The 23,714-nt window shown below is 43.5% G+C and overlaps 1 protein-coding gene across 1 annotated transcript in view; it reads right to left on the minus strand.

Moving 5' to 3' along the window:
• The window catches only part of ASPG (asparaginase), a gene marked incomplete in the record, with an annotated part of 142,614 nt that overhangs the window by 49,654 nt on the left and 69,246 nt on the right, over nt 1-23,714 (minus strand). The window contains 4 exon segments of the mRNA XM_077467569.1: nt 2,897-3,060; nt 9,870-9,965; nt 14,510-14,629; nt 16,407-16,520. Coding sequence (XP_077323695.1) covers nt 2,897-3,060; nt 9,870-9,965; nt 14,510-14,629; nt 16,407-16,520 — 494 coding nt within the window.

Genomic DNA, 23,714 nt, shown 5'->3' on the forward strand with positions numbered 1-23,714 from the left:
GATGTCCACCTGTGTGCAATCTTAAGTATTCTACATCCGTAAGGGTATATCGCTGGTAGCCCCAGCCCAACAGGCACACTAGGCTTGACCCCCCTGTAGGAACCTACAAGAATCTGAGTCCCTTGAAACCATTGGGGGGGGGGCAGTATCCTGTCAAACACCCTAACTCCCCTCCTCCATTTAGGCTGTTTCGTGTTCAGCTAACCAAGTGTGCCAAACCTTATGGTATTTCTTTGGGCAGCCCCTGTGTGTGTAGGTATCCTTGTATAGGGGAAGACTGTTATTCACCAGGTGTTTCCATTGCACTAAGGAAGGGGGTTCCGGCTTCTTCCAATGCATAGCAATGTTCTTACGAGCATAGAAAAGTAATAGGGTAATCATTGTGCGTTTAGCAGCAGATGACACTATGGGCTCAATGAGTTCCAGTATGCAGACCTCCATAGCCAAAAGACACAGTAATCAAGGTGACCTTTCCAATTAGATTCAGCACCAACTCCCAGTATTGTTGGACCCTTGGACAGGTCCAGAAAATGTGCGGGAAGTCTCCAGGCGAGGCATCGCCAACATCCCGGAGAGTGAGAGGGGTTCATCCTATGGAGTCTGTACGGGGTATAATAGGCCCTGTGTACAATTTTAAATTGCACTAGTCTGTCTCGGATAGAAACCAAGGAGGTAAAGGGAAGATCCCATATATCGTCCCAGTCATCATTATTGAGTGTTGGGATATCAGTCTGCCATCTAGTCCAAAGTTTGTCAAGAGTCGGTAGTGACACGTTGATGAAATGTGAATATAGGTTGGAGGTAGGTTTCCTGTCACAAGAGCAGCATGTCGTCCGCGTACAGGGCCACCCTCTGCTCCAGCAGCCCAATATGCAGTCCTTTGATGTGTGGCGAGGCACGCAGTGCCTCCGCCACAGGTTCAATTGCAAGGGCAAATAAGGCCGGAGAAAGAGGGCAGCCCAGCCTAGTCCCCCTGAAGAGCCTGAAAGGGGCAGACAGAGCTCCTCCCAATCGCACCGACGAGGTAGGGCTTCTGTAGATCACCTGAAGCCATTTGATAAACAGTAAGGGGAAGCCCATCCTGCGTAGTGTTTCCCACAGGAAAGGCCATTCAACCGTATCAAAGGCTTTTTCAACATCTAATGAGGCTACCATCCGGGTTCCCACATTTAAGTGTTGGGTGTGTATATTAGTAAAAAGCCTTCTGAGGTTAACATCTCTAAATACAGGGATATTCTTAAGCAAAACCTGTAGCACTCTGCACCTGCCAACTTTCCAGCTTGGCGTTTCAGTGAGTGCAGGAGGAGCAGAGCATGGCGTGCAGAGACTGTCACTATTCTCCACGCTGAGCAGACCAAGAGCGGGCGATCAGTGGTCATGTGATCCATCAGCTCTTGGCCCGCATAGTACAGCTGCAGCGCCCAAACTAATGCCGAAGCATGAAAGTATGTCTTTTGTTTTCCGTAAGTCATCTCAAAAATTTAGGACCTTGTAAGAGGATCTAAATTTGGGAATGTGGAAGTGGGCTTCCCAGTCTTGTGACCAGCTGTCACATGATCTTTAATACGCATCAGGAGTTGCCTGTGACAGTTCAGTTAAAGTGGTTGTAAACCCTTACAACCAACTTTGACCTACAGGTAAGCCTAGATTAAGGCTTTCCTGTAGGTCCAAGAAATATCTCCTAAACCTACACGGTTTAGGAGATATTTACTGAAAGACAGGCACTGCTGTCTACGGCGCACTGAGCTCGCTGCGGTCAATGGCGATATGCCGCGAGTGGCGGCTCCCGTGCGCATGCACGGGAGTGACGCCATCGTGGCTTTGCCGAATGACAGCGGCGGAGCAGGAGACCCACCGAGAAGATGGATGCGCCGGACTACAGGGGACAGCGGTGACTTGGCTGGCTCCTGTGTCAGGTAAGTGACACATAATGGGCTACTATGCGATGCAATGCATAGTAGTCCATTATGCTTTACCTTTGCAGGGAATGAAAGAGGAAGTAAACTCATCAGGGTTTACTTCCTTTTTAATGTGCTGAAAGCACGCAGCAGTAGCCAGACATTTTCTTGAATAAATGATAAGGTAGGGAATGGTTTAAACCTGTTAAAGTAGAACTACAGGGTAAAACCTTTTTTGGATAGAGCAAAGGAGGGTTATAACCCCTGTCACCATCTGTGTCCTATTGGGGAGATTTCACTTCACCCCCTGTCCCATAGCCAAACAGGAAGTGAGAAGAAATCCCTACAAATTAAAAGGGAATTCCTTGGGGACCTCCAGGTCCCCAGAACTGGTGTAACCGTTGGAACATTTCCCCCTCTATTACTTTGAGGACAACCCAACTTGGGATTTTTGTTTACGTTCACTTTCAATTGTGATGGTAAACACGACAAATAGAGAGGGTGAAAAACTGACATGTGTTCTAATCCCTCTACAGTGTATTCAAAACTAGAAAAAAAAAATACGTTTTGGCTTTAAGTTATACTTTGTTTTGTTTTAGGTTTGTATCCAGTTTGGATTTTAATGTCTGCCTATGTCCAACTTCCTATCACTTTGCCACCATTTAAAAATAAAAAACAAAAAACAATTGTTATAGATCCACTTTTATTTTTTGCCAATGGCATACAAAATGCTCCAATTTAAATTTCTATATAATAAATTGACACAAGACAATGAGAAGACCAACTGAAATTGCAGTTTCTTTAGAGGTTTCCAGTCACAAGGCTCGCTGACATAACAGGGATCAGTATTTTTTATTTTTTTATACTTGACATAATCTCTCTTTCAGAAGAGTAATTGATCAGATTTACTGGTACCAAAACCTTTTATTCTTCACTAAAGTGAATAATTGCGCTGTCATGGCAGGTTACTTTAAAAAAAAAATAAAGTGTAGGCTTACCTGAATTTTACAGCATTCATCAGAGGGGTGTCCCCACATCTGTCCTTGGCGTATACAGTGGCTCCATTATTAAGCAGATACTGGACCACATTGTAGTGACCTTCACAGCTGGCAACGTGTAATGGCGTTCTGCCATCATAGTCCTCACTGCTCAGGTTCCCCCCCTGTTCAAAACAGATGATCAAAATGTACAGAATATTTTAGAAATTAAGAACACAGGACCACCACATTAACAAAATGTTATTTGAAGACCACTGGTTCTAAACCAGTGGTTTAGAACCACTGGAGCTTTTTTTTTTTATAGCAGAGACCCTACAGAATAAAATGGTGGCCGTTGCAATATTTTTTGTCACATTTGCGCAGCCGTCTTTCAAATGCAACTTTTTGGGGGGGGGAAAAATGCGCTTTAATGAATAAAAAAAAAAAAAAAAAAAAAAAAAAAAAACCACAGTATGATGTTACACCGAGTTGATACCCAACATGTCATGTTTTAACATAGCGTATGCTTGTGGAATAGCGACAAACTACGATACTTTAAAATCTCTATAGGCGACTCTTTAAACATTTTTACAGGATACCCGTTTGGAATTACAGAGGGGGGTCCTGCACTAAAATTATTGCTCTCGCTCTAACGACCATATCTCACCTGTGGGTCGAAGTCAGTTTACATATGCAGGCGCAGACTTACCTATATGTTTGCTGTTCTTATTTATTTTACTTTTTATTTTTATGCTGTCCCTTCATTTCTTATCCTAAGGCAGGGGTGTCTTAACTGGCTGCCCTCCAGCTGTTGCGGAACTACAAGTCCCATGATGCATTGCAAGACTGAGAGTTACAAGCATGACTCCCAAGGGCAGAAGCATGATGGGTCTTGTAGTTTCGGCAACAGCCGGTGGGCTGCTAGTTTGACATCCCTGCCCTAAGGTGTATGTTTATGAAATAGAGAAGAGCCGAGATCCTGATGATCACAGCTGTCGTCTCAGGTGTGCCAGTGTATGAAGCTGAGGTGAGGAGTGGAGAACATGTTCTTCACTTCTCATCAAAGGACACACCCTTCTGTCATTCACTTTTACACAGATGGTCAGTTTATGAAGGTGAGATCTGAAGCTCTCACTAGCTATCTCTGTAAAATATCTCTGTCCCACATTCTCCAGCTAAGAGGTGGAGAATCTGGGCGAGAAGCTGCTGTAATGTGAGGAATAATGCATCTTCCTAATATCAGCCACAGCAAGCTTAACCACTTCCCAACGAGCGCACGCCGATGTACGTCGGCAGAATGGCACGAGCAGGCATATTGGCGTACAGGTACATCCAATTTTAAATGCCACCCTGCCATCATGAGCGCACCGCCGGTGGACCCCCATGAGTCCGGTCGCGGGTCCTGCAGACTCAATCGCCGCCGGCATAACCCGTGATCGTCTCAAGGGGCGGCTGAACGAGGAGATGCTGTTGTAAACAGCATCTCCCTGTTCTGCCTAGCAACAAGTGACGCTGATCTCTGCTCCATGTGATTGGAGCATAGATCAGTGTTCACTAAAACAAAGCCCAGCCCCCCCACAGTTGGTAACACGCCCCTAGGAACACTTAACCCCTAACACTGCCACCCACTGGTTAACCCCTTCAATGCCAGTGTCATTTAGACAGGAATCACTGCATTTGTATAGCACAGATTGCTGTATAAATGACAATGGTCCCAAAAATGTGTCAAAAATGTCCGATGTGTCCGCCCCAATGTCGCAGTCACAATAAAAAAAAAAAAAATCGCTGATCACTGCCATTACTAGTAAAAAATAAATTAAAATGCCATAAAACTATCCCTTATTTTGTAAACGCTATAACTTTTGCACAAACCAATCAATCGCTTATTGCGATTTTTTTTTTTCTTTTTACCAAAAAAATGAAGAATACATATCGGCCTAAATTGAGGGAAAATTTTTTTTTTTTTTAAATATATTTTTGGGGGATATTTATTATAACAAATTAAAAAATAATGCATTTTTTTTGGTTTATAGCGCAAAAAATAAAAAATAAACGCAGAGGTGATCAAACACCACCAAAAGAAACCTCTATTTGTGGGAAAAAAAGGACGTTAATTTTGTTTGGGAGCCACGTCACACGACCGCGCAATTGTCAGTTAAAGAGACGCAGTGCCGAATCGCAAAAAGTGGTCTGGTCTTAAGCCAGCAAAATTGTCCAGTCTGTAAGTGGTTAAAGATTGATATAAATAAATTATCTATTTATTTTGTAGACGCCATAACCTTTATGCAACCAGTCAATATACGCTTGCGATTTGTATTTATTTTTTTAAAACAAAAACATGTAGCAGAATACATATTGGCCCAAACTGATGAAGACATTTTTTTTTTATAGCCAATATCTATAGGAGGGGTTTCCACCATCCCTGCTGTTTAATTTCAAACAGTATGTCTTATTTTCAGTTTGATGTGTATTATATGGAAAGTTGCGCATTAGAGATCGGTATTGTCATAATATTGAAGCCTATTGAGATTTCCATTCATTAGAAGATTCCACCATTGTTGTTAAGTTATTGATCAGTAAGTTAGCGCTGCATTTTTTTTGTTGTTGTTTGGGAACACATAACAGTGTTTGGCGGCAGGCATTTTACTGACACTTTTTTTCATTTCATCTCCAGTAGTTTATTGTAAATAGTAGTGTGGCGATTGCCTATTATTCTAAAGATCGGCATGTAATAAACAGATTTCAGTTGTGCCCCACCAGGCCGGCCCCCCCATGGACAATGTGCCTGTCTGCTGAGTTAATCGCCCCATCCCTGCACTGATTGGCAGCAATGACTGGCATTGATCGGTGGCACTGATTTGCACTAATAGGCCCTGATTGGCATTAAAGAGGAAGTAAACCCTGATGAGTTTACTTCCTCTTTGATTCCCTGCAAAGGTAAAGCATAATGGGCTACTATGCATCGCATTGCATAGTAGTCCATTATGTGTCACTTACCTGACACAGGAGCCAGCGAAGTCACCGCTGTCCCCTGTAGTCCGGCGCATCCATCTTCTCGTGGGTCTCGCTGCTCCGCCGCTGTCATTCAGCGAAGCCGCAATGACGTCACTGCCGTGCATGCGCACGGGAGCCGCCACTTGCGGCATATTGCCGTTGACCGCAGCGCGCTCAGTGCACCTGCGCACCGCTGTCTATGGCGCATGCGCCATAGACAGTGGTGCCTGTCTTTCGGCAAATATCTCCTAAACCGTGTAGGTTTAGGAGATATTTCTTGGACGTACAGGTAAGCCTTAATTTAGGCTTACCTGTAGGTCAAAGTTGGCTGTAAGGGTTTACAACCACTTTAATAAGTGGCATGGATATTAGGCAGCACTGACCGATGGCACTGATTTGACACAGACAGAGGAGAGGGAGTTTCACACTTATCCAATACTGTGAAACTGTGTGACACGGTCATGTAATGTAATTTCATGCAGAGAGAGATCAGCTGTCAAAATTCAGCAGTGATGACATGGGGTGGGTGGGAGGGACCCAGCCACCACCTATCAAACACCAGCCAATAATTGGGCTGCGTAAGAAAGGGGGTGGGCCACATGTAGTGGCCTGCCCAGATCCCATTGGCTGTTTGACAGCTGCTGGGTCCCGCCCACCCCCAACACTAAAGCTCAATATTGACATCTCGTCTCTCTGCATTCAGTTAAATTACATGTCACACACTGAGTGGATCTTACAAGCAGAACGAGCGGCTCAGTGTAAAACTGTCTCACAGGCAGCCGGGCACCGGTAACTGTACGGGTACAACTTGTCACTGCTGGCTGCCGCCCCTCTTAAAATGTCGCCTGGGACCGTGGTAGGGCCGACTGTATACACATAAATGCACACACACAAACACACACACTATAGTTGTAATGTATTGTCTTTCAGACCCCTTTCACACTGGGGTGCTTTACAGGTGCTACAGCTCTAAAAATAGCACCTGCAAAGCGCCCTGAAAGACACTGCTGTCTCTCCTATGTGAAAGCCTTGAGGGCTTTCACACTGGAGTGGTGTGCTGGCAGAACGCTAAAAAAAGCCCTGCTAGCAGCATCTGGAGCAGTGAAGGAGCGGTGTACACACTGCTCCTTCCCATGGAAATCAATGGGGCAGCGCTTTGTGGTGGTTTTAACCCTCTCTCTCTACCGCTAGCAGGAGTAAAAGCGCTCTGCTAGTAGCCGAATGGCAATGCAAAATTGACGGTAAAGTACCACTATTTTTAGCTGCCAACACACCCAATGCCCCAGTGTGAAAAGGGCCTTAGGACCCATTCACGTCTGAGTAAAGCAGAATTGTTGGCAGAATTGCACAATTCTTGGCAAGCCACGATTGAAAATGGCTGTAAAATTGTGTCAAAATACGCAATGCGCTTCTGGGCGACATTCATTGTTAATGGCACCCCAAATGCAGTTAGCAGACATGCATTTTTCCACACATTTTGTCATGTGATAAACACACTACCAACGTGGCAAAATGCACATTGAAAAAATGCACAAAAAAATAATAATATACTGCATTTCAGGGCACCGATTTCCCCAAGATGGATAGGCTGTGGGAGGTGTGGCATAGGGACTTGCCCTAAATGGACAGACGATTGGAATGACTGTCTGGAGCATGGTCCTAAGCTGGTCATCTCCTTCAAGAATAAACTTATTCAGGTGAAATTCCTGCCCTCACCCTTCTACACAAATCTCAGTTGTTCTCAGTGGAAAAACTTCTCTCTTCTTCTGAGAACAAATGTTTTCTGCTTCATAAACAGGGTGCCAGAGGAGATGAGAACGGCTGAGGACCGAAATGAGATAAATTATCTCAGTTTGATAAACGTACACCTTAAAGGGGTAGTAAACCACTACCACTTATCTACAGGCAAGTCTATAATAAGGCTTACCTGTGTGTGAATATCTCCTAAACGTGCTCAGTTTAGGAGATATTCAAAGTGCATGCAGCCAATGACATCACGGACACATGCGCTCTGAAGGTCCAGCTTACAGTGCTGGGCCTTCAGAGCCAGCGTTGTAAACAGCAGCTGCCACGCACATGTGCGGGAGTGACGTCGCGCCCCCAGTCATGTAGCCGGAGGGCACGAACCTGGAAAGAACACCAGAGGAAAATGTCAGCTGTCTTTTTTTTTTATTTATGCTTTGAATTAAATAAAATCATGCCTTTAAGCCAAGAACCAGAAATGATGTCAGAGGTCACTCTGGTCCTCCAAGGGAATAGAGCCTGGCGGGGGGGGGGGGGGGGGGGGGTTGACGACTTCCTGTCTAGGCATCAGCTGCATCGAGTTGATTCTGGGCTCATCATCAGCTTTGGTAAGCTTGGAAACGACTGGGAAGCCACAGGGAGGCCGGCCCTATCCCACCACTTAGAAATAAGCTAATCCGCCGCTGGGATCATTTTATCTGAAAGTCAACCACTGGAGGGGAAAAACAAAAACACGATACCGGGGGTTATGACAGCCGAATGCTGCCATAACAAGGATATTTAAAATGTCAAAATCATGACATACATTCCCGGTAGGCAGTCGGCAATTGGTTAAAACGTATTAGTCTATTCATAAAAATAAATATATGCCAGCATTACCAGATAAAGTGCAGACCACACAGATTATCCTTAAAGTAAACCTGTGTTTTGCCTAGGAACTTGCGTATAATATAAAATACTTATCTTACTTCCTTCCTTAACCGCTTGCCGACCACCGCACAAACATTTACGTTGGCAGAATGGCACCAACAGGCAAATGGGCGTAGTGTGTTCGCGTGTGTGCCGTGCAATCCTGCCGCGAGCTCCGGGAGTGTGTCTCACGGAGAGGAAGAACGGGGAAATGCTGATGTAAACAAGCGCTTCTGCGTTCTGCCTAGTGACGCTGATCACTGCTCCCTGTAATCGGGAGAGGTGATCAGTGCCGTGTCACACGTAGCCCCTCCTCCCCCCAGTTAGAATCACTCCCTAGGACACACTTAACACCTGCAGCGCCCCCTCCTGGTTAACCCCTTCACTGCCAGTCACATTTTTAATCACATTGATCGCTGTAAAAAAAAAATGGTCCCAAAATAGCGCCAAGTGTCCGATCTATCCGACAATGTCACAGTCACGATCGCAGATCGCTGCCATTACATTACTAATAATAATTTAAAAACAAAAACGATTAATAAAAATCCCTGTAAAACTATCCCCTATTTTGTAGACGCTATAACTTTTGCGCAAACCAAATGCTTATTGTGATTTTTTTTTTTTACCATCAAAATGTAGAAGAATACATAGTCTAAACTAAGGAAAAAATTTATTTTTCGGGGGATATTATAACAAAAAGTAAAAAAGATTGCGTTTTTTTTTTTCAAAATTGTCCGCAGAGGTGATCAAATACCACCAAAAGAAAAAACTCTATTTGTGGGGGGGGGGAAGGACATTAATTTTGTTTGGGAGCCACGTCGCACGACAGCGCAATTGTCAGATAAAGCGATGTAGTGCTGAATCGCAAAAAAAAAAAAAAAAACTCTGGTCTTTGGCCAGCTAAATGGTCCGAGGCTTAAGTGGTTAATTCCTATATTCTCTGCCGATAGCAAATAAAGTGCCGAGTATGTGCTGATGGGGAAGGAAGTATTAAAACAAAATTTGATTTAAAGGCCTTAGTCATAATATGTGATCTAAAATGAAAAAAATCATGCAAAAAAAAAAAAAGGATAAAAACAAAAATCAAGTAGGAAAAGATTGTAATCTGTGGCGTTACTATTGTTTCTATTTCTTTTCTAAAAATGTGAGATCTGAGATGTGTGCCAAGTTCCCGGGTCTGTACACCTACTGTAGCCATTATGAGGGGTTCTTCCTCTCCTTACTGGATTTTTTTGAAATGTATAGGACTATCTCTTGCTGTTGGAGAATCTAAGTTATAAGAAGCCAGGCTGACTTAGCCCACCAGGCTACACCAAAAACAAAACATTGACATTTTTTGGACACTTACCATATCTCTGATTGCTTCCAATGCATTAATGTCTCCGGTTTTAGCAGCGGCACAGGCCAACGCTGGTGTCAAAGCATCTCTTACTGCCTCCAATTCCTGCAAATAAACACATTACTGCTGAAGTTACCAAAATGCCATGTCCCTTCTACATGCATGGATTCTGTAGGAAACAGCTTTACAGACATTTTCTCAAAAAGAGGTAAAGAATTTATTTCCCTGATATATATATATAAAAAAAAAAAAGACATAACTTCACTCTAAGCCAAGAGTCGCATGATTTGTTTTGATTCAACTCTGGTTAGTGGGAAGTATTTTCCCCATCTAATTTTGGAAGGGTCATTATAACACATGACACATTCACACAATCCCAAATGGAGAATTACCAATGGAAAATATAATTTATGATAATTATTGGGAATGGAGCAAAAACTGGGTGTAGTTTCTGCACAAATACGAGGTTAAAAATAGACAACTAATAGATGTAGGCATGCACAGGCTTACTGAGGTTGGGGGATTAATAGTTGGAAAGGAAAGTTTATCTTTCATTTAACTCAGCGAGTTTAACGGGAAAAAACTGGAACAAGAAAAAATAAAACCTTGCAGATTGCCATACTAACACATCCAATTATAGTGTGGCGATCTCTCCACTGAGCTATTGTGTTCTGACCCCCACCCCCACACTCGGGCGGAACACATTAAATGCTTGTTCGACAGAAGCCGGTCATAAGGCCAGCTTCTGTTGAACGAGGAGCTGCACACATGCGGTGAAAGTCAGCCACTTCCTGTTGAACTGACCATTTTCTGACAATTTTCGGCCCGTGTGTACCCAGCTTAAGACTGATATTAAGAATTCTACAGCTGAAATGACAGGTCTGCCCATCTGCTACAATACATTACATGATGGATAGCAGAAAGGGGACAGCTGTAGTAGCAGCAGCAGCCAAAGTGATAGGATGTAAGATTTCCCAATTCGTTTTTCCATAAGGATTTAGGAGATGGGTAAGGCAAGCGGACTCACCTATTACCAGGGCTTTTTTCCAGGGGGAACGCAGTTCCGGCACCTCCAGCACTGAATGTATGCAATAGCGTGGGGTGTGCTGGAGGGTCTACTGACGTTGGCTGCTGTGGGATCTATTGTCATTGGTGAGGATCTGGTTTTGTGTGAGGGTCTATTGTTGCTGATGGGGACTCTATTGTTGCTGGGGGGGGGTCTTATGTTGCTGGAAGGAATCTACTGTTGAGGGAGGTCTATTTTTTTTTTTTTTTTATCAAGTAACTTTTTATTGTTTCCAACAATGCATTACACATCATGTCGCATTACATCAGAATAGTTCCACAAGAAATAACATGAGCAAACTATGGGACCTTCTGCCCTTCGATCCACAGGGAGCCCTCTGGAACAGGCATAGACCTGGCCAAAGAGACTCCCCCCCGATCAACCGGGCCAACACTGGATACAAGAGTGTAGCGCCAACCGTCACATTAGCCAGCGAGAGATCCCAATATCTATATACTTAGATCTACAAACATTTCAGATTGTTCCCTTTAGTTGCTGTTATCAAAGCATCTTCTTAAAGGAGGGAGGTCTATTTTTACTGGCTGCTGGACTATCTACTGATGCTGTCTGATGGGAGATCTGTTGCTGCTGGGGGGGGGGGTCTGATGTTGCTTGGGTGGATATTTTGTTACCGAGTGTGATATTTTGTTGTGGGTAGTTCACTGTTGCTGCATGGAATCCATTGTTGTTGGGGTGGAGTCCATTGTTGCTGGGGAAGTCTATTAATGTGTGAGGATCTATTGCTGAGATTGGATAACTGCTTTTAATTTAACATCAACATGTTCCATACAAATGATTTAGCACCACAAAATGATACTTGGTTCTGTATTCTCTAAAAGGGGCAGTACTGGTAGGTTGGTAGGGGGTGGAATCAAGGGACTGTGGTCAGAGGTGGGTAGGGGGCAGAGACGAGGGCGACTCAGACAGGGGGAGTTCCTGTACCTATTCTCTGAGGAAAAAAAGCCCTGCCTATTACAAATACCAGTTTTGCCTAGGCAGAGCCAAGAGCATCAGTACTGTAAATTACAAAGGCAGAGCCAAGTATGCAAATCAGGAGCTCAGACTTTCTTGATCTTGTACTTGTTTGGCCAGCCAAGCAAAAAAGCATTTTCAGGAGGAGGAAAGAACCTTCTCAGGACTGTTTCCGTTAAAGAGGTTTCATAAAGTGACCCAAATCTGCAAAGTTGATGCACCTCCAGTGACCTAGAACAATAATGCCTTTTCAATTTTGTGATTTGCATGCTTGGTCTGGATCTATGACTGATACAATTTTGAAGGCAAAGACAGCCAGGCAAATTGTTCTTCTCTATTTGAAAACACGATGACAGCCACTACATCCCTCTTGGTGAAAGTTTTCTTTAGGACGACAAATGCCTTCAGCCGCCAAGGTCCTAAAAGCAATTTAAAGCCACAATACTTTTTTTTTTTTTTTTAAAACAACAAACATGTTATACTTACCTGCTCTGTGTAAAGATTTTGCACAGAGCAGTCCGGGTCCACCTCTCAAGTCCCACACCGGCGCTCCTGCTAGGAGTCCCTACACCAGGGATGACGAACCTTGGCACCCCAGATGTTTTGGAAATACATTTCCTATGATGCTCCCCTACACTGCAGAGTGCATGAGCATCATGGGAAATGTAGTGCCAAAACATCTGCGGTGCCAAGGTTTGCCATCCCTGCCCTACACCAAGCAGCTTGCTGTGGGGGCACCCAAGCAGGCACGATCCCGATCTATGGCTTTGTGTGTCTATTCACACACCAATACTTGGGGGCACACCCTAAAAAATTCATTAAAGATGGTGCAGCCATAAGACCATACAAAAACGAACAATATATTACAGCGCATACATACAAAAATTTACATTCAACTCCGGCAAGGCCATTTAAAACACCTGAACATGTTAAGGCGATTTAAATAGCCTTGCCGAAGTTCAATCTAATTTTTGTATGTGTGCACTGTAATATTTTGTTCCATTCACACACTGAGCCGCAGCTCGACCCTGCCCCTCCATCTCCCACAGCAGCAGGAGCCAATCCCAGTTGAAGTCCACACGTGACGTAACGCGTAGGAGACCGGAAGTGACGTCTGTACCTGAGGAAATCGCTCAGATCTGTTAAGCTGTGTGCCTGTTCATTTGCTCCTCTGTGTGAGTAATTTTAGCTACTTTTAATAAACTATTTGTTTGAAATACTACACTATGGAGGATATTCTTTACCTGTTGTTTTGAGCATTGCTATATTGGCCATAACTACAAGGAAGAACGGCACCGTCAGAAGCCCCCATCCACAGCCTCGCTGACCCCCCAGAGTTTTCCCTGCAACATCAGTTGTTTCGCTGCATACCTTGCAGCTGTGAGGTAATTGTTTAAGATAACCAGCACTGGCAAGGAACACCGTTGGAGGGGAGTTGCCCTGGCACATTGCACTTTTTTTGGCGGCTGTGAAATCACATCTGAAAGTTGCATGATTGAATTGTGTATGGGACACTTTATCGAAATTCACGTTTTTGCTGCTATTTAGTTCTATTTATGTTAAGGAATGTAATTGGGACATTCCTCTGTTTTCTCTGCACGTTTTAGATCACCGATTTCATTCATTTATAGTTTTTTTTTATGCGATTTTGATCACATAGACTATTATATATATTTTTTTATAATTTTGCTTACAGTGATATCATAGATGTTCACTCATCCTTAATTTATTTATTCTATGCACTTTATGGTCTCAAGCACTGTTCTGCTTATTTTCTAGACACAGGAATAATGCATAAGAACACTATATCTTAGACGTTCATTTTAATGCACTTCTTTAAGCTTTAAGTGCCGCTCACTAAACACTTTAAGAATTATTTACACCTTTTTAGTACCATTTGATTTATAGTTATTGTATTCGTTTTTGTTGGTATTTAGGAAGCGCAACACACCCTTCCCCCTTTTTTTCTGTTTATTATTGAGAGTTCACTCATAGAATGCTTGCTGCTCCTGCTAGAACATTTCTCTTGCTTTCTTCCAATTTTTTTGCCATAGAGCGCAGGAGCCCCTTTACACACACAGGAGCCAATTGCTCCCGCTGCTGCCAAAAAACAATCAGGAATTGCGAGGCCCCAGAAAGGCAAGGCTCTCATGGATTTTGCTGGATCAAGGAGGGGGCTCAGGAAAGTATTGGGGGGCTGCTGCACACACAAAGTGTTTTTACTTTCATGCATAGAATGCATGAAGGTAAAAAAAGAACCTTGTAACTGTACAACCACTTTAATGATGGCCAAGAGTGGAGAAGCAGTACTCTACCTATCAAATGTCCGCAAACCGTTTTGTGGGCCACTGTTGGCCAGCAATTGTTTTGGCTGAAAACTGTTTTATAATAGAACTTTCAAGTTGTTATTTCTACCAATCTGTGGACACCCAGAGAAGTCCAGCAGCATTTCTGCTCCCGCCCAAAAAGTTTTGCATTTAGTGGCGTAATTGAGTAATTCGCACGGAAAATATTTTCTCCCAGCCACAGCCAGGGATCACACGATGTCCAGAACATTACTTACATACGAGGAATTATAAATATGTAACTTGAGTTTCTGATGAAAATGTACCTCCTTGCAGCTCACACCAACAGACCTGGCGACCACCTGGATGAATTTGCTGTCTCTTAGAGAGATTTTAGCACCGGTGGCACTGACCGTCATCTCTCCCCGGAGATTTTCATACAGCATCTGCAAAAGGCATAGCAATTTTACTGTATGTTTATATCCATCTAATTACACACTATAAAAATATGCAAATACTAAAAACGTACATTTTTGGCAAAAACAATGTGCAATAATGCTGCACAAAACAGTTGTTTGAGTAAGAGGTTTTCTATTTGTTAAAGAGGAAGTAAACCCTGATGAGTTTACTTCCTCTTTCAATCCCGGCAAAGGTAAAGCATAATGGACTACTATGCATCGCATCGCATAGTAGTCCATTATGTGTCACTTACCCGACACAGGAGCCAGCAAAGTCACCGCTGTCCCCTGTAGTCCGGCGCATCCATCTTCTCGGTGGGTCTCGCTGCTCCGCTGCTGTCATTTGGCGAAGCTGCGATGACGTCACTCCCACGCATGCGCACGGGAGCCGCCACTCGCGGCATATCGCCGCTGACCGCGGCGCGCTCAGTGCGCCTCTGTCTACAGCGCATGCGCCGTAGACAGCGGTGCCTGTCTTTCGGCAAATATCTCCTAAACCGTGTAGGTTTAGGAGATATTTCTTGGACCTACAGGTAAGCCTTAATCTAGGCTTACCTGTAGGTCAAGGTTGGTTGTAAGGGTTTACACCCACTTTAGCATAAATGTGCCTTAACCAACTATCAATTAGCAATCATCTCTCAATGCAGCAGTGTCTGTGAAAGGGACAGCACTAAAATCATATTGGTTGCTCGAAGTTACAATCGGGGCTAAAACAACTAATCGATTAATCGACAACTAATCTATTATGAAATTAATCGATTACTATTTTCATAAATCGATTAATCGGTCAGTAACATAATGGGGGTAAAAAACTAAAATGAGCCCTTTATAGTACAAAAAGAGCAAATAATCACTACTGTAAATATTACTTTCACTGTTCTACAGTAAAAAAATGAACCCCTTACAGTAATGATTATCTGCTTTTTTTTTCTACTAGAGGGCTCATTTTTGGTTTTTTAACCCCAATATGTTACTAAATGTCTTAGACCTGATTCACATCTATGTGTTGGTGCTTTTTTGCAGAAATGCACTACAGTTCATTTACATGGTTTCCTATGGGACACGTTCACATCTGAAAGGGTCAGGGACTTCTAACGCAAAATGGTGCTTTATTGGTTCAAAATACTTCAATGGAGAAGCTGCAGAAAAACACGTAATGAGTTTTTGCAACAATTAGTGTTTTTTAATCTGCCCAAAAAAAATGCAAAAATGCGCTAAAATCACGTGTGCAAAAATCAAAAACACACAGCAAAAAGCACGGCAGAAACAGATCAAAAGCAAACCACATAGGTGTGCACCGAGCCTTATGCTGGGCTCACAGATCAATTTTCAGATGAGAATATTCCGATGAAAAATCTTTGTACATTCACCGAATGAAAAAATTTTGTTTGAAATTTTCACTTGTTTTTAACATTCTGTTTTTAAAATTAATGTAATTTCAGAACGAAAACCACATCCACTGTCTGAAGAGTCTTTTGACTAAGAAGTTTTTTATTTACAAATTTTCCCGTCACGGTGGTTGAAAATGAACATGGATTTGACCCACTTTTTTTTTTTAACAGATTAATCGAAACAATAAATCAACTAACTAATAGATTATGAAAAAAATCGTTGGTTGCAGCCCTAGTTACAACCCTTGCAACTGATCATCTGTGTAAGCCTTTGTGGCCTCCAGTGCTTTTAGGAACCATGGCATGCTGTAAAATGTACACAAGGTATCCAGGTAACCTAAAAGCTACATAAAGTCCAGATTCCCTGGTCTTACCTGTTTCTTCTGCTCCAGGCTGAGGTGCGTTTTACCCAAGACGTACGAAAGCTTTCCTAGTGCTGCCTCTGGAGTTAAATCGCACCCTGGTATGACCCCAACCACCGAAAGAGCCTACAAAAAGCAGAAAATATCACAATAAATACATATACTGTAAATAGGACTTTACATAGGACCAATTTACAGAGAAATAAAACAATTTGATTGTACCTAGCCCCAAAGCACCTTACAATCCACAGGTACATAAAATAATTTTCGTGAGACTTCTCTTTAGTGTAATGTACTCATCCCCTGAAACACAGCTGGTGGTTTTTGTCATCAAGAGCTGGTGACCCTTGCAAGACTTACCCCACATCGCTAACCGTATAACAACAAGTTTATATTCCTAGACTAGAGCATAGTGACCCAGAGTATCAGTATACATTTTCTAAATTCAGACCAATACAATTTGGATACTTATCAATTACTGGGTTTACAGAAAATCTGGGCAGTGTTCTGAAACACATCCCAAGGCCTCTATCCCCGAAGTGCAATGTTTATGCGGGAGCAACCTCCTGTGCATTCTCCTAGCTGTGTTAAAGTACCAGCTTTAAGAAAGTCACCACTTTTGAAAGCTTCAGCAAAGTGGCAGAAAAGGACATCTCTAGGGAGATCGAAACAAGCAACCAATCAGTGGCAGAACTACCGCCATAACGACCCATGCAGACACTATGGGACCCGCAGCCGAGGAGGGCCCAGTGAGTTGCCAGTCTGCTCGGTGCTCGTACAGTCACACTGAGGGAGAGCTGCCAGCTGGGAGGCTCGGTGGGTGGCCAATTAGTGGGTAGCAGAGCAGAGAGATGACATCCTGCATCCTGGCAGTTCCGCCCTCACTCAATGTGCAGGCAGCAGAGAGATTACATCATCTCTCTGCTGCCTGACTCAGACTGGCAAACAGAAGTGACAATCCCCATTCCCTACCTTAGCAGGAAAGTGACAATCTGAAACTTGTGGCAGGTGAAGTGGCAAGTGGACAAACCGCAATGTGTGGCAGGTGATGTTGCAAGTGGTCAATGCGCAACTTGTGGCAGGTGTTGTGGCAAGTGGACAATCTGCAACGGGTGGCAAGTGATGTGGCAAGCGCACAATCCGCAATGGGTGGCAGGTGATAGTGGACAATTTGCAACTTGTGACAATCCGCAATGTGTGACAGGTGACATGGCAAGTGGACAATCCGCAACATGTGACAAGTGGACAATCCGCAGCTGGTGGCAGGCAATGGTGGCAAGAGAAACACTTGGGGCTCTCACCAATTCTGCATTATGGCGAGTTGAACTATTTCATTTTCTATAACAATGTAATAGAAATAATGCGTTTCAATCATCCTGACACCATACCAACCATGGTGCCATGATGATTGAAGTGCCAACATCAGCAATTGCCCACAAAAAAAGTATTTTCTAGCAGGGCCCATCCCGAGAATAGACTCTGGAGCCAGCCCTGGGTGAGGGTGGGGGCCCATAAAATATTTTGCTATGGGGCCCTGTGATTTCTAGTTATGCCCCTGCAACCAACAGTGCCTTCTATACAGCGGCTGTCCTGAGCCTTTTTCACAATGGTATGGAGAACAGGGATTTATTTTGTGTCGCTGAATTTTTCCAAATGCTTTGCCAAGCACCTTAGTAAGGCCTTCACATGCTTTAAAGATGATTTTAAACTAAAAATATAATAAATATTTGTAAGTTATTTGATGCAGTGGATGCATTTGTTTTCATCTTTAAGGCAAAGTACGTTTTCTGAAAGTATAGAAAAAAGGAAGAGGAATTTTGACTTATCCGTAAATTCCATACCTGACAGTACAGTACAGGACACAGGCCGGTACTATCCAGTGACTGGACACAGGCAAAGTTTTGATGGACAAGCGGCACCCTTTCCCCCAGCGTACCCACTATAACCCTACCCAACTCCATGAAAATTCTGTCTTTTTTTAGCAAGCAATGCAGAGTAACAGGAGACAAATGTATTTTTGAGCGTTTAAGCTTTTGTATGGGTATTTTTGAAAAGTGTTTTTGAACTTTGGCGGTTTTTATTAGGCAATAGATAAAAATATCATCTGTTACATCATTTGTTACTGTTTTTTCAGCTTTTTTTTTTATCCACTTTTGTTTATTAATCTTTATTACCTTTATACGGTTTTATTTTTTTTGTAAAGGGTTCAAGATTATGGCTAGGGGTACATTTATGTATTTTATTTGCTTATTTATTTTGTTAGGTTATGGATTAATAGTAGGGCTAGGAGTTTTTTTTATTTATAATTATTATTTATGCATTTTATTTACAATTTATATTTTTATTATTGCATTGGAGCAGAAAAATGCTCAGAAACACGCAACAAAATGTACTAAAAAACACGGGGAAAAAAAATGCATGAATCAAGCGTTTTCATGCATTTCTATGGAACAATCTGTCTGATTCGAGCGGCAAAAAAAAGCTCCAGAACTTTGAGCCTTAGGCGACTTGTAGCGGGGATGTGGACCATCTCCACAGAGAATTTTTTTTTTCCTCCTCCAGCATTTTGGAGCTTAAGAAAGGTGGGCAACAACAAGGCAAAACAGGACTGTGCCAATAGGCCCAACAACAAGGGTCAACAGACCCAACTCAGAGTGCTGCTGCAGGAATCTTCTGTCTGAAAACTGCATCCATAGAAACCTGGACGTCTACCAAAGAGAACTCGAAGAAGATATCAACTGAAGGCCAGGTGGTGGCCTTGCAAAGCTGGTCAGAAGGCTGATGTTGGAATACCCAGAAAACACCCACAGATCTGGTGGAGTAAGCACGCAAGAGTGCTGGATGTGTCTAGAGTGTAAGTTCTTCTGATGAGTTGTCTTATCCACCTGGCAAGAGTGGATGTTGAGGCATGATGTCCTTTGTAAGGCCCTGAGGACAAGACCGAGAGAAAATCCGTCTGTTTTATAGAAGCTGTCGCTTTTAGATAAGCTTTGTTTGCGCTTCATTGTCTGGACATTAGCAGAGCTATCTCTTTAAGGTGCTTAGAAGCAGGGCACAAAGGGGTAAGAACTATGTCTTTGTGGAAGTTGGATACCAACTTAGGAAGAAAAGTAGGTCTAGGACCAATAAATTATTCCTTACAAGAAAAAGCTGCTAGTTCAGAGATACATCTGACAGACTACATAGCCACTAAGGAGGCTACTTTGTGAGGAAGGGAGTTCTCCAATGGGTTCAAACGGTGGTTTCTGCCAGGCAGAGAGACCAAAGTGATCCCAAGGAAAGCATATGGTGCTGTAGGGGAGGTCCAATCCAAGCAACACCTTAAATAAAGTTTTTTTTTTTTTTTAACAAGGAAAAATAGGATTTTTATACTCACCGTAAAATCCTTTTCTCTGAAGTTCACTGACTGACACAGCTCCATTAATCTTGACCGTAGGGTTATTACGCCACCTTCAGGAGAGGACTAGGCAGAACATGTTATACATGTGAAAAAACAGAACTTTACAGTTCTGCCCAGGGGGCGGTCCCTCTAGTAATAACCCCTCAGCCTGCTTCCTGCATCTCAGTACGTCAACAAGCAGTATAAATGTAAACCAAAAGGAGGGGAGGGTGCTGTGTCAGTCAGTGAACTTCAGAGAAAATTATTTTACGGCGAGTACAAAAAGCCTATTTTCTCTTTCGTTTACTGTCCAACACAGCTCCATTAATCTTAACCGTAGGCATGTCCCCAAGCAGTGCCATAACAAGGGGTGGGAACAGCTAAAAAAAACACTTCACCCACAACCAAAGGTGTTCCCTAACAGGGGAGTCACCATCTTAACTAACTGCATCAGAACTTGCGGACAACAAATGCAACAGTGCATTAATACTCAAAATAACTGTTTCTTTAAAACAGAGGAAAGAGTGCAGAATTGCAACATTACACGGCCACCTGCAAAACTTTGCAGCCAAAGCATGCATCTGAATATGCGCTTACATCCTATTTGTGGAATTTGGTAAAAGTGTGAACGGACGACCAAGTCACCCGCCTTACACACTAGAGCGACTGACACTTCGGATGTCGGAAAACCCAAGAGGCTCTGATTGCCCTGGTGGAATGGGCAGTGACAGGAAAGGGGGGCACCTGACCCTTCAAGGCATAGGACTGTACCACAATCTATCTGATTCACCTGGAAATGGCGGCCAAGACCACCATACCTTTTTTCGGACCAGCTACTGAAACGAACAGAGTCTGACTTCTGAAAGGGAACCGTGGCAGACAAATATACCCTTAGAGCCCGGGCCACATCCAGGGAATGAAGGGCCACCTCCTTAGGATGTGTTGGTTTAGGACAGAGATATGGTAACACAAGGTCTTCATTGATGTGAAATGCCGAAACCATCTTCGGCAGAAAATAAGGTTGTGGACGCAACACCACCTTATCCTTATGGATAACCAGATAGGACGACTTGCAAGACAAGGCCACCAGTTCCGAAACCCTCCTGGCCTATGTAATGGCCACTAGGAAGACCACTTTCTGCGAAAGAGTCAACAAGGGAACTTCCCTGATGTTCTCAAACGGCGGTTTCTGAAGAGCCGATAGCACCAGGTTCAGATCCAACGGAGGCAAAGGTGTATGGACCCGAGGTACTACAGGCCAGAATAAAGGTGCTCACTAGAGAATGAGATGCCAGGGGTCGTGGGAAAAAAAAAACAGCCAAAGCTGATATTTGTCCCTTAATGGTGCTTAAAGCCAATTTCTGGTCTACTCCTCGCTGTAAGAACAGCAGGATCCTGGAAATGGAATAGGTGCGCAGACGCCACCGCTTCTCCTCACACATGGAGATGTAAGCCTTCCAGGTACGATGGTATATCTTCCGAGAAGAAGATTTTTGTGCCCACAACACAGTTTAAATCAAAGAGTCTGACAGGCCCTGGGGTTCCTTAGCACCTAGCTCTCAACAGCCATGCCGTTAAATCCAGCAATGGTAAATCAGGACGGAGAATCGGACCTACACACAGAAGGTTTTCTCGTAACGGTAGTCGCCAGGGAGCGTCCACAACCAGGCATACCAGGGACACTGAGGCCAATCTGGGGCAATCAGTATCACAGGAATCCCCTTGGCCTCTACTCTGCGGAGCAGGCGTGGTAACAGTTTTAGCGGAGGAAAAACGTAGATCAGTTGGTACTGATCCCATGGAGCTACCAGCGCGTCTGCCCAAGGATCTCTTGAATAGCGATATGGCGATCGGCACATGCAGACCTCCAGACACCCAGCGGGGAGACCACAGACACCCAGGGACATAGCCACCCAGCCCCCCATCCAAGGTGAGATCCCCCAGGGGACCCCCGGCTACAGGCACACACATTGCTCAGCAGCCCGTCATGCAGCATCCCCCACGGGGGGATGAGATAGGGAGAGAAGGGAGGAGAGGGAAACCCCAGGCTGAGAGAATGTTACTGGAGAGACTGCCCCCTGGTCAGAACTGTAAAGTTCTGTTTTACATGTATAACATGTTATGCCTAGTCCTCTCCTGAAGGTGGCGAAACAACCCTATGGTCAAGATTAATGGAGCCGAGTCAGTCAGTGAGTGAAAGAGAAAATACATTTGCATCTTTAATGCATCTTTTAGGGGTTGCCCCCCAAATATCTTTTTTGTCTACTGTATGGATTCTGACTAAATTTTTTTTGGGTGCGGAGCACCTCACTCCCTCATTAGTACCTCTCATTAGCGTCCACCTGTGTCATGGGTGGAGACCTCTAGTTCACCCATATAGAGGAGTGTATTGCTCCCATGGTTTAGAGAAGCAGGATATCCCAGTCTGTGGATAGTGTAGGACCCACTAATCATGGGGTACTTTGTTGCTGTGAGTGGGCTTAAGCACCGTATAGCAATATGGTGTGACCAAATCCCCATATTTTTTTATAATGTTTTTTGAAAATGTCTAGGCGTTTTAACCCCTTGCCGCCGAGCGTACGCACATGTGCGTACTCTGCTTCCGGGGGTTATACCGGGATGATGCCCGCATCTGCAGGCATCATCCCGGTACCGTTTTTTCACAGAGGGGGATTGGCTTTCCAGTCATAACAACCGATGCGGCTAAAAGCCGCTCGGCTGTTATGCCGGAGGATCGGGAAGGGCCGCTCTTACCGGTGCTCCCGCTCAATCGGGAGCACCGATACACAATACGATGCCTCCGGCTGCTGGGCAGGGACTGGAATGAAGCCGTAAGTGGCTTCATTCCAGTCTCCTAATAGTAAACTCGGAAGCGACGTCATGACGTCACTTCCCGTTTACTCGGCTGCCAATGGCGCCGGATTAAAAAATATATACAGCATTCAGAGTCGCTGAAAACGGCGATCTAAATACTTTGAAGTGTAAAGGAGGCATTGGAGGTCTTTTAGACCCCCGATCCCTCCATAAAGAGTACCTGTCGCTTCCTATTACTGTCACAAGGCATGTTTACATTCCTTGTGACAGCAATAAAAGTGATAAAATTTCTTTTTTTAAAACAATTTATTAATTTTAAAATAAAAAAAAAAATTTTTTTTAAAGCGCCCACCGTCCCCGTGAGCTTGCGCAGCAAAGAAAACGCATACAGAAGTCGCGCCTGCATATGTAAACGGTGTTCAAATCACACATGTGAGGTATCGCCATGATCATCAGAGCGAGAGCAATAATTCTAGCACTAGACCCCCTCTGCAACTCTAACCTGGTAACCGTAAAAAAAAATTAAAGCGTCACCTATTGAGATTTTTAGGTACCGTAGTTTGTCGTCATTCCACGAGTGCTTGCAATTATAAAGTGTGACATGTTTGGTATCTATTTACTCGGCGTAACATTATCTTTCACATTATGCAAAAAAATTGGGCTAAATTTACTGTGTCGTTTTTTTTAAATTAATGAAACTGTCCCTTTTCCCAAAAAGTTACGTTTAAAACACAGCTGCGCAAATACCGTGTGACATAAAATATTGCAACAATCTGCATTTATTCTCTAGAGTCACTGCTAAAAAAAAATATATATAAATATGTTTGGGGGTTCAAAGTAATTTTCTTGCAAAAAAAAATATGGATTTTAACTTGTAAACAAATGCCAAAAATAAGCTTAGTCATGAAAGGGTTAAATAAGCCTGGAGGTAAATGTTTTTTTTTGCATTTGTGCGCTGTATTATTTAGTTATTTTCTAGATTATAGCTAGAACCCCTGATTTACATACTAATCCTGCAGCATCAATTCAATATACTGAACCCATTGGTTTATCACATGGCCAGGCCAATTGTACGGCGTAAGCAGCTATGCAAGCCATGTCCCCCAGGCGCATTTTTAGTTTAAAGT

The sequence above is a fragment of the Lithobates pipiens genome, unplaced genomic scaffold, assembly GCF_037356315.1.
Source record: "Lithobates pipiens isolate NorthernLeopardFrog02 unplaced genomic scaffold, aLitPip1_a1.2 Scaffold_57, whole genome shotgun sequence".
NCBI classification, from domain to species: Eukaryota; Metazoa; Chordata; class Amphibia; order Anura; family Ranidae; genus Lithobates; species Lithobates pipiens.